This window comes from Erpetoichthys calabaricus, chromosome 3 (genome assembly GCF_900747795.2).
Source record: "Erpetoichthys calabaricus chromosome 3, fErpCal1.3, whole genome shotgun sequence".
NCBI classification, from domain to species: Eukaryota; Metazoa; Chordata; class Cladistia; order Polypteriformes; family Polypteridae; genus Erpetoichthys; species Erpetoichthys calabaricus.
The window spans coordinates 271107586-271121421 of NC_041396.2; the positions used below are offsets into that span (position 1 = coordinate 271107586).

Here is a 13836-nt window from a genome sequence, read left to right on the forward strand (position 1 = left end):
TTATTTTCAGCGTTTGCTTGCAGTGCGTCTGATAGTTCGACGCGCAGATCTTGTTGATGTAATCTGAGATAGTTGAGACGCGCGCCCTCTGTTTTAACATACGCATCTACGATGTACTGTTGGAATAGTTTGCCGCTAGAGTGCAAAATACTAAATGTATTCCTCATTGCTAATCTGTACACGTAAAATTGGCATTGAGTAAGCCTTATTCGCTTTGCGGTTCTTTGATCAGGAACATGTTGTACATCTTTGTGCCACCCAATGTCTCTGTAAGGGAATAAAAGTGGGTAAAAAAAGTGGGTAAACCATAGGATTGCAATTCATATTGAGCGTGGAAATCTGTTTACAGGAGTTGCCTATGGGATAGATGCATATGTCCCTTTCGGCAGGAGGTTTGCCATCTTCTCTGACGAAAATCGCTGCAACATTGGTGAGACATGTCGGGTCATTGTATTGTCGTAAATCCTGCCCAGGGTTTTCCTTGAAAACCATTCGTACAGATGCTGTTGGATTGGACTGAGCGATTTCATGCATGTGTTTGCATGATTTAGCGAAGCGGTTGATGGTTCTGAGCATGGAATCTAGCTGGACAAGTACATTTTCGCTGCATGCAGAGTTTGCTTTAAGTGTACTTGAGTAGCTTGTGCTCTGTCAAAAACATACAAATAATGTTGTATAAATTTGCCCATGTATTTTAAAACAGTATGTTCCGTGGCCAGGAGGTTGAGTTATCTGTGCACCCATGGAAGCAACTGCTAGAGAAGAGTTGTATTCTTGAATGTGTTCACGATAATTTTTAGCTTCTGATGTTTGCTGTGTAAGAAGCTGTTGTAAAGACACAGGTGGCTCCCGCAAAGGTGGTAAAGCTACTTTACCATTGTGGCAGCACTTCGAGTACTTGGTGGATGTATTACGCTCAGCAGGCCAGTATAGTGCATGACATGGAAGATGATGAATAGGAGTTGTGAAATGCCGTGTCGGCTGTGTGTGGGCGGGACCGGTTTTGAAGTGAAAGCAGGACGAACCAGAATTATATTATATCTATCTCTATATATATATAAAATCCAATGTCTGTCTGTCTGTCCACTTTTCAAGAGAGAACTACTTAATGGATTTAGATCATTTTTTTCTATAATTTGCTTGAACATTCCAGCTGATTTTGCGACTTCTCTCATTGTGCTAAGTATCATAGTTCTCTTGTAGTACCGATTTATTTGCGTGAATCTGAGAGAGCCACTGCAGGCCGAGGGGAGGGGGCAGGGCCCTCCTCACTCACGCGCCAGCCTCCATTCGAGTCACTCTACCTCTTGCCATGTGCTGGAGGATACCCTGCCTCCATTTACCTAGTGATACCTCTTTGTTCAGCAGACATTATTATCTAGAGAGTGGTAAGGAGTAACATTTGACGATTTTGAGACAGAGAGATCAGAGCTACGTGTGTTTTAGAGGGTAGCTGCTCATTGCCACAGGTATTACGGCCACGTGCTTTTGTCCTCACGTGTGGGACGCTCTCCCATCAGAGCTGAAAACGATCAAATATACAGTAGTGCCAATGTTTGACGTTGGAATGTACCTACCTTCCGCTTGGCCAGAATTACATATTTTAAAACTAGACGCCTCTGCCTCCTGCTCGCTTCACTCGCCAACCCGCAATGCGTTAGTCATTTCCTGGATCTGCTGCTTTTGGATAAACACGAACATCAACTCTGATTTGATATCTCCATCTTTCGAAACTATTTTTGCTGACAATTTATTACATGTTGGTTTATTATATATGTGAGCATTATCTTTCGGATTCATATAGAAATCCAAGAAAACTTCTTTGTGCGTGTTTTTCAGATAAATGCTGTGTAAAGTGTGATAGTTTTGGATGTATGGATTTGTATCCATTATTGGCTGGAGAATTTCTAATATGTCTGATCGTTTAACTCCTTCAATTCTATGTTGCATCACTTCTCCATGATCATAAATATAAACCTGACCGAATTGTGGTTTCTTTGCAATTAAACTTGCAGTAGCTTTAATTGTTGCGGGACCACAGATTCTCATAGTGTATGGTCCTGAATTGTGTAAATCTACGTTTTGAGCATTGAATGATGTGAACGCAAACAGATTATTGTAGATTCAGATATTTTGCCTGTAGTGTTTGTGGATTTCACTTTCACCAAGTAACAAATCTTTTATTTCTTGCGGATACGCCTCTTCATTGGGAAGAAACACTACTTTTCCCTGATGGCAACACAAATTAGACAATCTGCAAGTCTTCGACTTAAACTTTAAAGCCGACCAATATCTACATACTTCTGTCATATCACCTATGTTAATATATTCAATCTTTTTTCGCTGTTCTGTTATTTCACTGAGTAATAATTTCCGTTTGTTAGCGCTAATGCAATCTTTAATATCATTTTTTTGAGACTTTCGAATTTTAGTACTTTCGTTATCTCTAACCTGCTCTGCATGTGAATTGCACTAACGTTTTTGAACCTTTTTATGACGTTCTAGTTTGTCTTCTACTCTTTGTCTTTTCTTTTTCTACCGTTTGTCTTTTATTTCCGCCCCCGCTTGGACCTGTTAGATTTTCAATTCATCTCTTGGCACAAAGTCTCGTCTCGCGGGACTTGAAATTATCTCTCTGAAAAAGTCTCGTTTTTATTGATTTTTAAAGTTTGTCCTGTTTCACTACTACATGGGCGGAGTCACAGGGGATAGCTAGTTATATTGTACTATATTATGGGTGGCACGGTGGCACAGTGGTAGCACTGCTGTTAGGAATTAGGAGACTTGGGTTCACTTCTTGGGTCCTCCCTACGTGGAGTTTGCATGTTCTCCCCGTATCTGCGTGGGTTTCCTCTGGGTGCTCCGGTTTCCTCCCACAGTCCAAAGACATGCAGGTTAGGTGCATTGATGATCCTAAATTGTCCCTAGTGTGTGCTTGATGTGTGGGTGTGTGTACCCTGCGGTGGGCTGGTGCACTGCCCGGGGTTTGTTTCCTGCCTTGTGTCCTGTGCTGACTGGAATTGGCTCCAGCAGACCCCATGACCCTGTAGTTAGGATGTAGTGGGTTAGATACTGGATGCACGGATGGAAGGATATTATATTATATTATAGGGACAGCACAGTACCACAGTGGTAGAACTACTGTTTCGCAGTAAGAAGACCTGGGTTTGTGTCCCGGGACCCTCCAGAGTGGAGGTTGCATGTTCTCCCCGTGTCTGTGTCAGTTTCCTCCCACTACTCAAAGACATTCAGGTTTGCTGAATTTGCAACAATAATTTGGCCCTGGTGTTTGAGTGTTTGCTCTGCGACGGACTGACATCCTGCCCAGGGTTTGTTCCTGAATTGCACCCTATGCTGGCTGGGATAGACTCCAGGACAATTCTGGTCTGGATTACACAGGTTAGAAAATGACTTGGCAAGCTGTTATAGATACACATATACATTATGCTAGCTGTGTACGCCCATTCTGTAAAAAGCCCAGGCTCCAAGAAACTACTGAAATTGTCAGAAAAAAAAATTGTTTTGTTTTGCCGATGTGCTCACCTCACTTGTGCATTATCGGCTAAGCGACTTTGTCTTTCCTTGGTGGTTTGACTTTGGTGACAGGGTTGCTTTCTTTCAGCTTCATGCTGTAGCCTCATACTTCTTTCTTTTTCTGAGTCATTAACTTGGGGCGGCTTTGCCGGCTCTTTGAGCTTCACGCTGTAGCTTCACACTTCCAGGCCAGACAGACAGACTGATACACTTCCATCACGTAGATGTTTATATATAAGATAATATATACTAAATTATTTATATATATATTGTCACACATGTGCGCATGGGAGGCAGCTAAAGGGCTTGAGTAAGGGCAATTCTGAATCAGACCGGGATGTGGCAGAGTGCACTGACTCTTTTTCTCCCTTTCCTGCAGACCATTCACAGGAGATTCCACCTGGCCCTCTTGACATCACTTCCAGGTCCAAGCCCAAGACCTTGCCGGCTCCGGCCCCTATGATATAATGTCCGGGCTCGAGGCTATGGTTGAAGACCCTTATGAGCCCGACTTCCTGTCTTCCCCTTTAAAAGCCTCCACCTTTTCCCTATTCCCTCAGTTCTGTTTTGGACTTGGTTTTCTGCACATCAGTGCTGTGTAACATTTTTACGATTTTGCAGCCAGGATACCAATTATATGGGTGGCTGCCCCAAACCTTGCTATGACTTGTGCTCAAGTTTGTAACAATATATATACAGTATACGTATATAAATGTACACTACTGTATTATCTTGTGTATGTAAGACATTGAAATTTTTACCTGCATGTGTTAATCAACATGCACTACCTTGCCACTCTGGTGCCATGATTAGTGAGTATAACTACATTACTTGGGCACACCCGTCTTCCTCGCCTTAAAAACTTTGAAGGTAAATAACTCTTAAGTTTTTTAACTGGCCTAAAGCAAACGAAGTTGATCAGTGGCTTTCATCAGAGTGTTCTCTCCAGTTTTTGTTATATCGCATGAAGCTTTTCCCTGGCACTTAACTTTGTGCAGTACTGAAGTCTCAAAGCTATGGAAATATTGCATTGTTAGAAAGTAACTACATTATCCACATAGGACTGCCTTTATTAAAATGTACCAAACATAGTTTTGTGATTTCTACATTGACCCTAAAACAGCTAACTTAATTAAGCCAAGGGTCCAACTAAAAACAGAAGTTGGTTGGAACAAAAACCTGCAGCCTCGGAGAGTCCCCAGGATCGAGTCTGAGAACGACTGACTTCAAGTGTTCCTCTCGTCTTCTTTCCTCACAGTCCAGCAGTGGGAAGCTGCCCGTCATTGCATCTGGTACAGTTATTAGCAATAGTGTTTAAGTTCTAGACAGTCCTTGAACTTATTAAAGCACTTTTTTGTATTTTTGCTCCAGCTGCCATCTAGTGGCCATTCTAAGTACAAAAATCTTTTCCTAGGTTGATAGGTCGATACTGTCTGAATGTTATGCACTCCTTACCTTCATGTGTTAATCACTGCGCCAATCTCTGGCTCCATGAGTACTAAGCATAACTACCTTACTTGATATCTTTAATCCTCTTTACCTTAAATACCTATCTACCTACCTTTTTAAAGATTTTTTTACTGGTCTAAATAAATCCAACTTAATAAAAGGCTGATTAATGACATCCATTACATTTTTATCCAGTTTTGTCATACAGCATGACAATTTTCCCTAGTGCTTCACTTTGTGTAGTACTGAAGACTCGTAGCTTCAGAGAACCGTGTTTGATTTCTGGCCTGGTTACTGGGTAGTGGGTTTAAAATTGAAGTGCACTAAAAAATGAAATGAATTTTAACAAGAAACATGTTGGCACTGTGGTTAGCACTCATAACTCCAGAGTCGGTAGTTCTGACTTGCCCAGATCAGTGCCAGTGTGCCATTTTCACATTTGCTTCCTTGCCTGTCAGGTTGGGCTGGCTAATGACTCCCACAATGCACTACAGCTGTTAGTACATCAGTAATGCTAATCCCTCAGAAACAAACTATAATAATCATTGTAACCTTTTCTTAAAGGAATGCTCCACACAAAAATAATGTATTTTTTATGTTATTTAGTCCATGCAATTTGCAATGATCGCAATGAAAAAAATTTTAATCTCATGGGTGGGGGTTGATTTGTTTCGAACCTAATTTTGTAAAACATGACTTGTTTGTATGTAATGTTATCTCTATTATATAAAAAAATCCTTTGACGCGATAAGACTTTTTGAAGATGAGACTTTTTGGAAGAGAGATTTTTTTCATGTCCCACAATGACGAGACTTTTGTTTTGACATTTTTTCAAGTCACGCCCTTCTCTCGAACATTTTCAAACAAGACCTCAACTCTCATTCGTATGAATGCTTTTGTCAGACACACTTCCTGCTCTCTCAGCTCTTATACATTTTAACATTTTCCTCACTTTAAGTTCCCAATTAAAGAAGACATATTACGTCCAAATCTATTGAAGAATTTCATCACAAAGGGTTATCAACCTGAAAAATAAGTATATGCGCAATCCTAGCACCGAGAAACGAGGAAGTCAAACCAATTAACGCCAAAAATGTTGATCGGTTGCACATCAAATTGGCTACATTTGTATCAATAGACTACAGTATGCTGAAACAGTTGGTGGTGATCATGTGGAAGATGAAAACAACAACTTACAATATCCCGAAGAATATCTACAACCATTAACTCCGTCCCGTCTTATAATGCACAAATTACTGTAGAAAGAAGGATGTATCCAAGAAAGGTACTGTACTACATCTTCCACGGATAACATTACACAACAAAGGAGGTTTTGATATGCCATTCGTATTAAAATGTTAATAGTTTCTTGTTAGAATAGCTTTTGCAAAAACAATTAACAAATCCCAGAGCCAAACATTCTAAAAAGTCATTTTATTTAATAGAGAGAAAGAAACGAAATTCAGTCACAGGCAGTTATACGTTGTGTTGATGCAAATGTCACAATTCCCATGAAAACAAAAATCTGCTTAAATTGTACATCTGCATCCCCATACGCGAACGGCAGAACCACAAAGAGGCTAGCGTGTAGCGCAAGCACAGTGGGGTTGGCAAACGAAGTGAGCAGAGGGCAAAGCCCCCTAGTTTGATTTTAATAAAATCAATAAAGTGCAAAAAAAAAATGTAATCTCATGTTTTCATGAAAAAGGTTTATGCTATAACAGAATCCAATGGCGACCAGTGTTGTACCATGGCAAACAATGTGAAAAATGTCCATGGAAAATGTTAAGAAACCCTTATGTTACTCACTTCGCATAATCTACATGTTCATTATTCAATCATATGCACAAAACATGCAACATGGATGCACTTTTTTGTTAAATTTATATTAATAGTTACTTTTGGGAAAAATCAGAGTACACTGTAAACAAGAAAACACATTCCCACAATACAGTGCTTTTGAACTGAAGACAGGACTCCTAGGGATGGGAATCGAAAACCGGTTCTTGTTGAGAACCGGTTCCCACTGTTTCAATTCCATGGAATTGTTTGCCATTTTTGCAAACGATTCCCCTATCGATTCCAGTCGCCTCGAATGACGTCACCACGTTGCGTAGCGTCATTTACCCAGCAGGAAACATGGCGCCTAAGCGGCACAAACGCTCAAAAGTTTGGTTATACTTTACGAGAAAGGATGACAACAGGGCAACTTGCAATACTTGCAAAGTAGATATTTCATCAAAGGGAGGAAACACTACGAATATGCAAAAGCATTTGCTCACGCGATAACCTTAAGTGAATGTCGTGTTTTTGATCCGCTCCGGACTAGTGAATCTCAACCCAGCAGCAGCGGTAACGTTTGCGCGTCCTCTCCCGTTAATACGGCAGGTAACTAATCAACTAACATTGCATATTATGTTAGCGCGATTTGCCTTATTGCAAAACCTGCTATTACTGTGCATTGCATTTAGATGACCATGACGAGAGAGACAGAGTCTGACTGGCTTAGATGCTGGCAGTTCTCACTGCAGTCTACCGGTAGCTTCTCCTTTCACAGAGGTGGGGAAAAGTAAAAATTCCTTCCTGAAAAAGCAGATATGCTTATATTTCTGCAAAAAAATTGTTAATTCTCCATAGTTGATGGTTGCAGAATTGCACAGTGCACAGTTCCATTGGACTTGAGTTGATTGTATTTGTTGCTGGCTGATGTAGTTTTATTTTTGAGTGCTCAGCTCATATATACTTTTAAAAAGGAGAGTGTAAATGTTACTGGACATTCTTGTGTAATTGCCACAGAATTATTTATGTTATACTTTGTTGTTGCTACAGAAGAATATTTATTTTATTATTATTTTACATTTACAAATTTTTTTCTGGGGACCCCGTGGCACCCCATCGAGGAGCCGTAGGCTGTGGATCTCTTAAGATCTCACTGTTGGGTTTGTAAGGTCATGCTACTCCTAAATTTCTGTCTTGTTCAAAGATAAGATATAAAACAAAGTTCTAAGCTAATCGACCTGTGTGTTCTCCTTTTTTAAAAATAAGAATCGATAGGAGAATCGATAAAGAATCGAATTGTTAAACAGAATCGAAAATGGAATCGGAATTGTGAAAATCTTATCAATTCCCATCCCTACAGGACTCCTGACCAGTGAATGAGGGGAGAGGCAGATCTCTGTTGAAAAGCACAGAATTATTAGAATGCGTTTTCTGTTTACGATGTACGCTGAATTGTTTTCTCTCTTTCTGTGTGAAAACATGAGATTAAAATTTTTCTCAGCCATCACTACAAACTACATTGGGTAAGTAACCTATAAAAAAGTCATTTTTGGGTAGCGTATTCCTTTAAAAATTCAAATTCAAAGCAGCTTGCCTGTCCTGGCAAAACTGGGTACAAGACAGGAATCATCCCCACACTCCACAGACATTTTAAGATAATTTTCTCAAAAATACACCTAATCCAATTCAGAGTCATGTGGGGACAGAAGGTATCCTGGCAGTAATGGGCCCAGCACAGCAACCCACCCTGAATGTGGCACCGGTCTATGGCAGTGTTTACTTGCACAGGGCAATTTCAGAATAACCAATCAAAGGGACAGACATCTTTCAGGATTGGGGAGAAAACAGGACTTATAAAAAAACCCAGGAAGACATCGGTATAACATATAAACCTGCATAAAGGCAGTGATTTGAACTCAGGACCCTGAATTCCTTAGGCAACAACACTAAACATCATATTACTCCACAATCCAGCAGATTTTGAAGCAGAAATCCAAAAATGTCTAATTTGAGGTCAGGATTTCAGGCACATATCTCAAGATTTGAGAGGTAAACAAACCCGGGCAGATACGGGGAGATTGTGCCACCTCCACACAGACAACGACTCGGTGTGGTATTTGAACCAAGGGCGCTGAATCTGTGATAAGCGTTGGACAGAAATTCCCCCTTTACAGTCAGCCTTTCCCTCAGTAGCCAGTTGTGCTGAGATATCACTACAAGTGCTCACCCATACACAAGAGGCAGAAATCCTCTTCCGAGATCAAACTGACAATGCAGAGAAAGGCAAATCTCTGAGGAACAATTTGTTGGGGGGGTTAGGGAGGGGTGCATGTTGTTTTTTTTTTTTATTTTGAACCCTGCCTACCACCAGTGCCTTTGTTAGCAGATTAAATTGCGCATGGCACCGGGGGTCATTGGGGGCTGAGCTGCAGCCGTTGTTTCAACTTGATGATTGGTTTCAAACACCCCCTCCCCCCCCCCCACACACACCCCCAGCCCCGTTAATGTGATGGATTTGCCAGAGCTTTCTCTTCTCTTTCACCATTCATTTCAATGCAAAGGGGACACCTAGTGGGAAAAGCAGGAATGTTCAGTGAGGCCGGAATGAGAGGAGATCACTACACACTGCACTGTTTCAGCAGTTTCACAAAGTAGACGGGCATAACGAAGCATCGCATCTCCCCACAGAATCCCCCCCCCCCACACAGCAGCCACTTCCGACTCCCTGTTACTGTACACACAAGGTGGTCTTGTATTCATTCACTGTTTTTTATTGTCAGGTTTATCACTTAACTACTATCTCAACAAAAATAAAATAAGTGCAAACCCTGCAGTACACACCAAAACAATACCACAGGCATCACTGATGGGGCAGTTGAGTGAAGTCTGAGCCTGGGTATTATTTAAAAATAGAAATCTCCATAAACTCGTAAGCAGAGGCAGTGGTCTCAACATGACAGACGAGCAGAAGGAAAGTCCCATCTGCTCAAGTGCCAAGGAGAAGCCTTGGATAGGATGCCAGTTAAAAGTCAAAAGTTGCACATCAGCACAGGGCAATAATAACACAATAACAGCAATTGTGAGCTTAATTCATATTATTCACAATAATAATAATAATAAGAATTGTGCACGTTTTTTAAACCAATAACTTGTTCTGAGCAAAGAAGCAAGCCAATAAAGAATGGCACATTTTCCACAGAACGGTCACAACATGTCCTCCACTCCCAGAGTGGGTGGGTTGCACAACTGGAAACATTTTTGTGCTAAATGTCTGACTGGCTGAGAGGAAGAGGAAGAGGAAGAAGCCTTGTCCAAGGTGTTTTGGTCCTCCCATGGGATCACTTAAATGACCAATTGCAGCTAAGCTTTCATTAAAGACTTTTTGTCAAGACACCAGGTGACTGTTTCCAGCTTCTTGTTCACCCACCCTGAGACGTGGTGATAAGAAAGAAAAACAAAATACAAAAACACACAATGGGATGGATAGATGGATGGCACTGTTAACCCCCCCCCCCACCCTCAGTCTCAGTCTCAGTTTGGATATTTTACTTAGTAGGCTAATCATCTAATGGCGAATTTAGAAAGTGGAAGGGTTAAGGGCCAGTCCATTGAAAGGAAACAAAACAGAAAAGAATTTTGTTCCGTGAAGGAACAGCAGCACGTCAGGTATGTAGATGACAGATGTAGGCAGATGTAGACAGGCACACATGTATTGTCACGTTTAATACATACATGTTGAAGGAAAATAAAAAAAAAAAAAGCTGGTAGCAGCTCTTACCAGGGTGGAGGTGGCAGATGTGTACAGAGGTGTCTGACCGGCAGAAAGGAGCACCGGCTGGAAAGAAAAAATAATTGAAGGGGAGGAGTGCAAGGACCTGCAAAGCACTGAAGAGAATGACTCGGGGCAGGCGGGCAGCAGGTGGGCATGCAGGTTATAAGAGGAAGAGTCACCATAGCAGCCATAGTCCCCAGTGAGACGAGATCAGATCTACCACCACTTACGGTATTCTCCAGAACCACAGCACCAGCAGGACTATTGAATTCTTTAACTTAAAAACTACACCGAGCTTGAGCAACATAAAGATGCAGTAAAACACATGAAGTTAAGCAATTCTTGTACCGTGTACTGCATATCAGCACTAGTCAGGCTCCTTATTTGTTTAGAAATCCTAATGAATTGGATAAATGAAGAAGCACCATGCAGCCCTCAGTGGACATCTTAATGGGCAGATTCAGCCATATTGAGAATCTGTAGCTTCATGTCAATAATGCACTCCAGAATGGATCTGTTTTCTTTATTAACTTGGTTATATACTAAAACAGAAACTGAACTTTCACATTAAGGATATTGGCACATGCCAACATACTGCGCCCACCATAATGTTTGGAACAAAGACACATTTTTTCCTTGATTTCCCCCTCTACTCCACAGTTTAAAATTACAAATCAAACAATTCAGACGTGACTAAAGTACACATCACAGACTTTTATTTAAGGGGATTTGCAGACATTTTGGTCACTCCATGTAGAAATGACAACACTTTTTGTACATGGTCCCCCCATTTCAGGGCACCATCTTATTTGAGGCATAGCAATGGCAGCAGTCATATTTAGTACGCTGCCACATATCCCTTGCATGCAATGACTGCTTGAATTCTGCGATTCACAGACATCACCAGGTGCTGAGGGTCTTCTCTGGTGAAATTCTGCCAAGCCTCTAATGCAGCCATCCTCAGCTCCTGCTTGTTTTGGGGGCTTGTCCCCTTAAGTTTTCTCTTCATCATATGGAAGGTCCGCTCAGTTGGATTTAAATCGAGTGACTGGCTTGGCTATTCAAGTGTTTTCCATCTTTTAGCTTTGCCTCAGCAGTATGTTTGGGGTCATTATCTAACTGTAAGATGAAGTGCAGACCTTTACTGGAACTTGAGCTGATCAGATGTTTCTATACACCTCAGACTGCCGTCAATAGTTCCATCATCAATGAAGAGACGTGTGCCAGCACCTGTGGCAGCCGTACATGCCCAAGGCATAACACCCCCCACCATGTTTAACAGAGGAGGTGGTCTACTTTGGATCTTGGACAGTTCCTTTTTGTCTCCACACTTTGCTCTTGCCATCACTCTGATGCAGTTTCATCTCTGTCTCATCTGTCCACAAGACCTTTTTCCAGAATTCTGCAGGCTCTTTTAAGTACTTTTTTTGCAAACTGTAACCTGGCCATCCTGTTTTTGAGGCTAATTAGTCGTTTGTCTCTTTACTGGAACTTGAGCAGCTAAGATATTTCTGTACACCTGAGAATTCTTTGTGCGGCTGCCGTCAGCAGTTTCATCATCAATGGAGAGAAGTGTGCCAGCACCTGTGGCAGCCCTACTTGCCTAAGCCATAACACCCCCACCATCACCATGTTTAACAGATGAGGTGGTCTCCTTTGAATCTTGAGCAGTTTTGAACACTCTTAAATGAAAGTCTGCAATGTGCACTTTAATCACGTCTGAATTGTATGATTTGTAATTTTAAACTGTGGAGTGGAGGGGTAAATCAAGAAAAATATGTCTTTGTCCCAAACATTATGGAGGGTACAGTATACAAGAGGGCTTCTTTACTACCAGTAAAAATAGGGAGTGTGTACACTAAACGGTCTATAGGCAGAAGGAATATACTCCACGCTCTGTACTGACCAGCTCAGGTGCAAATAGGCCGACCAGGAAATGTTTACCGCTAAACCCATAAATGAATACTGTTTACTGGTCAGAGTACTGTATATGTGAATATAACAAAGTGGCTGTCTTTTATGTCTACGCTAGGAGTAAATATAGCATTTAAAACCAATTTAAATATTCAACAACTTTACTTTGAGTGACACACATATAAACATATTCAGAGGCCCTTTCAATTGGTCAATCTTTTGTATAATTATATACTGGATGCTCACTTCACTGGCCAGTGTACATAAATATTAATACAGGTCACTGAGTCTATTAAGTTTAACGTAAAGACCCTGCTTATTAGTTAACATATGTATAATTAGATACTGGAGGCTTGCTTCACTGGTATGTCTTTGCATAAATAAATGTTACAGGCCCTATAACTGGTCAGTGATTATATCATTATACATTGAAGACCCTGTTTACTTAATTGGATGTGTTGGCTATAAAGTTCTTTATTGGTCATGTCCTTATTATAAGTAAATGTCTTTACTGTATAATATATATGTACAGTAGAGGCCAGTGTTTATATACTGTATATATATTCAAATTGAAGGCCATTTAATATTCTGAAACACAGAGGTTCTCATTAAAGTTATAAATATATAACCCCTTGTCCAAGCCTACTTAAACTATGAACATCTGGAACAGAAGTTCTTAACGGTAAGACAATATCTAGGTGCCATCAGGGCCCTCAGTACTGAGTAGTGTGGAGGAGCGCCTCTATGTTCAAGTCCAGAGAAGGACATCATAAATGACAGAAACAGGACTCTTGGATGACACCAGTTCCATTAGCAGAGTCCCACAATGTTATAATTTGGGATGCCAGTATTCAATGCTGGTATTTCCAGAGCTTTCTGCTCCTGTGTCTGATGTACGCAACAAGCTCGCCTGTCTTCTGCTCCTCCACAATAATGATGAGCCAGGTTTCTACATTTTCCATTTCAACACTTGTGCTGTCAGTACATGCCATTTATATAGAGTCCTAAAGCAGACTGAGCTCTTGTACTGTAACTCAGATTTCTCTAATTTAACCAGCAAAAAGCTGTCAACATCACATTCCCACAGCACAACTAAAAAGAACTAAAGGACTTCTAGTTTGAGTGGGAAGGCTGTATGTGTGTACATGCTGTGTGTAGGTATTGTATACATACAGGCACACATACGTATACACATTCTGTACTGTATACTGTGAAGACATTTCAGGCCAGCCAAGAAAATTCTTTTTAAACCTACTAATCTGAGCAGTACATAACATCAGAATAAATGCAAATAAGCATGGATAGAATAAAAAGTGACAGAAATGTCTTGTCCTTTTAAAACAAGTCTGTGTTTTCTACTGTGGCCTCAATTAAAATACGACACTAAG

At 40.9% G+C, this 13836-nt stretch overlaps 1 protein-coding gene across 6 annotated transcripts in view; it reads right to left on the bottom strand.

Moving 5' to 3' along the window:
- Nucleotides 1-13836, bottom strand: part of LOC114648936 (disks large homolog 4) — a 745247-nt gene that overhangs the window by 227273 nt on the left and 504138 nt on the right. For all 6 annotated transcript variants that reach the window (XM_051925299.1, XM_051925298.1, XM_028798288.2 and 3 more), the window contains one exon: nucleotides 10541-10597. In XM_051925299.1, coding sequence (XP_051781259.1) covers nucleotides 10541-10597 — 57 coding nt within the window. The remainder of the gene's footprint in view (nucleotides 1-10540; nucleotides 10598-13836) is intronic.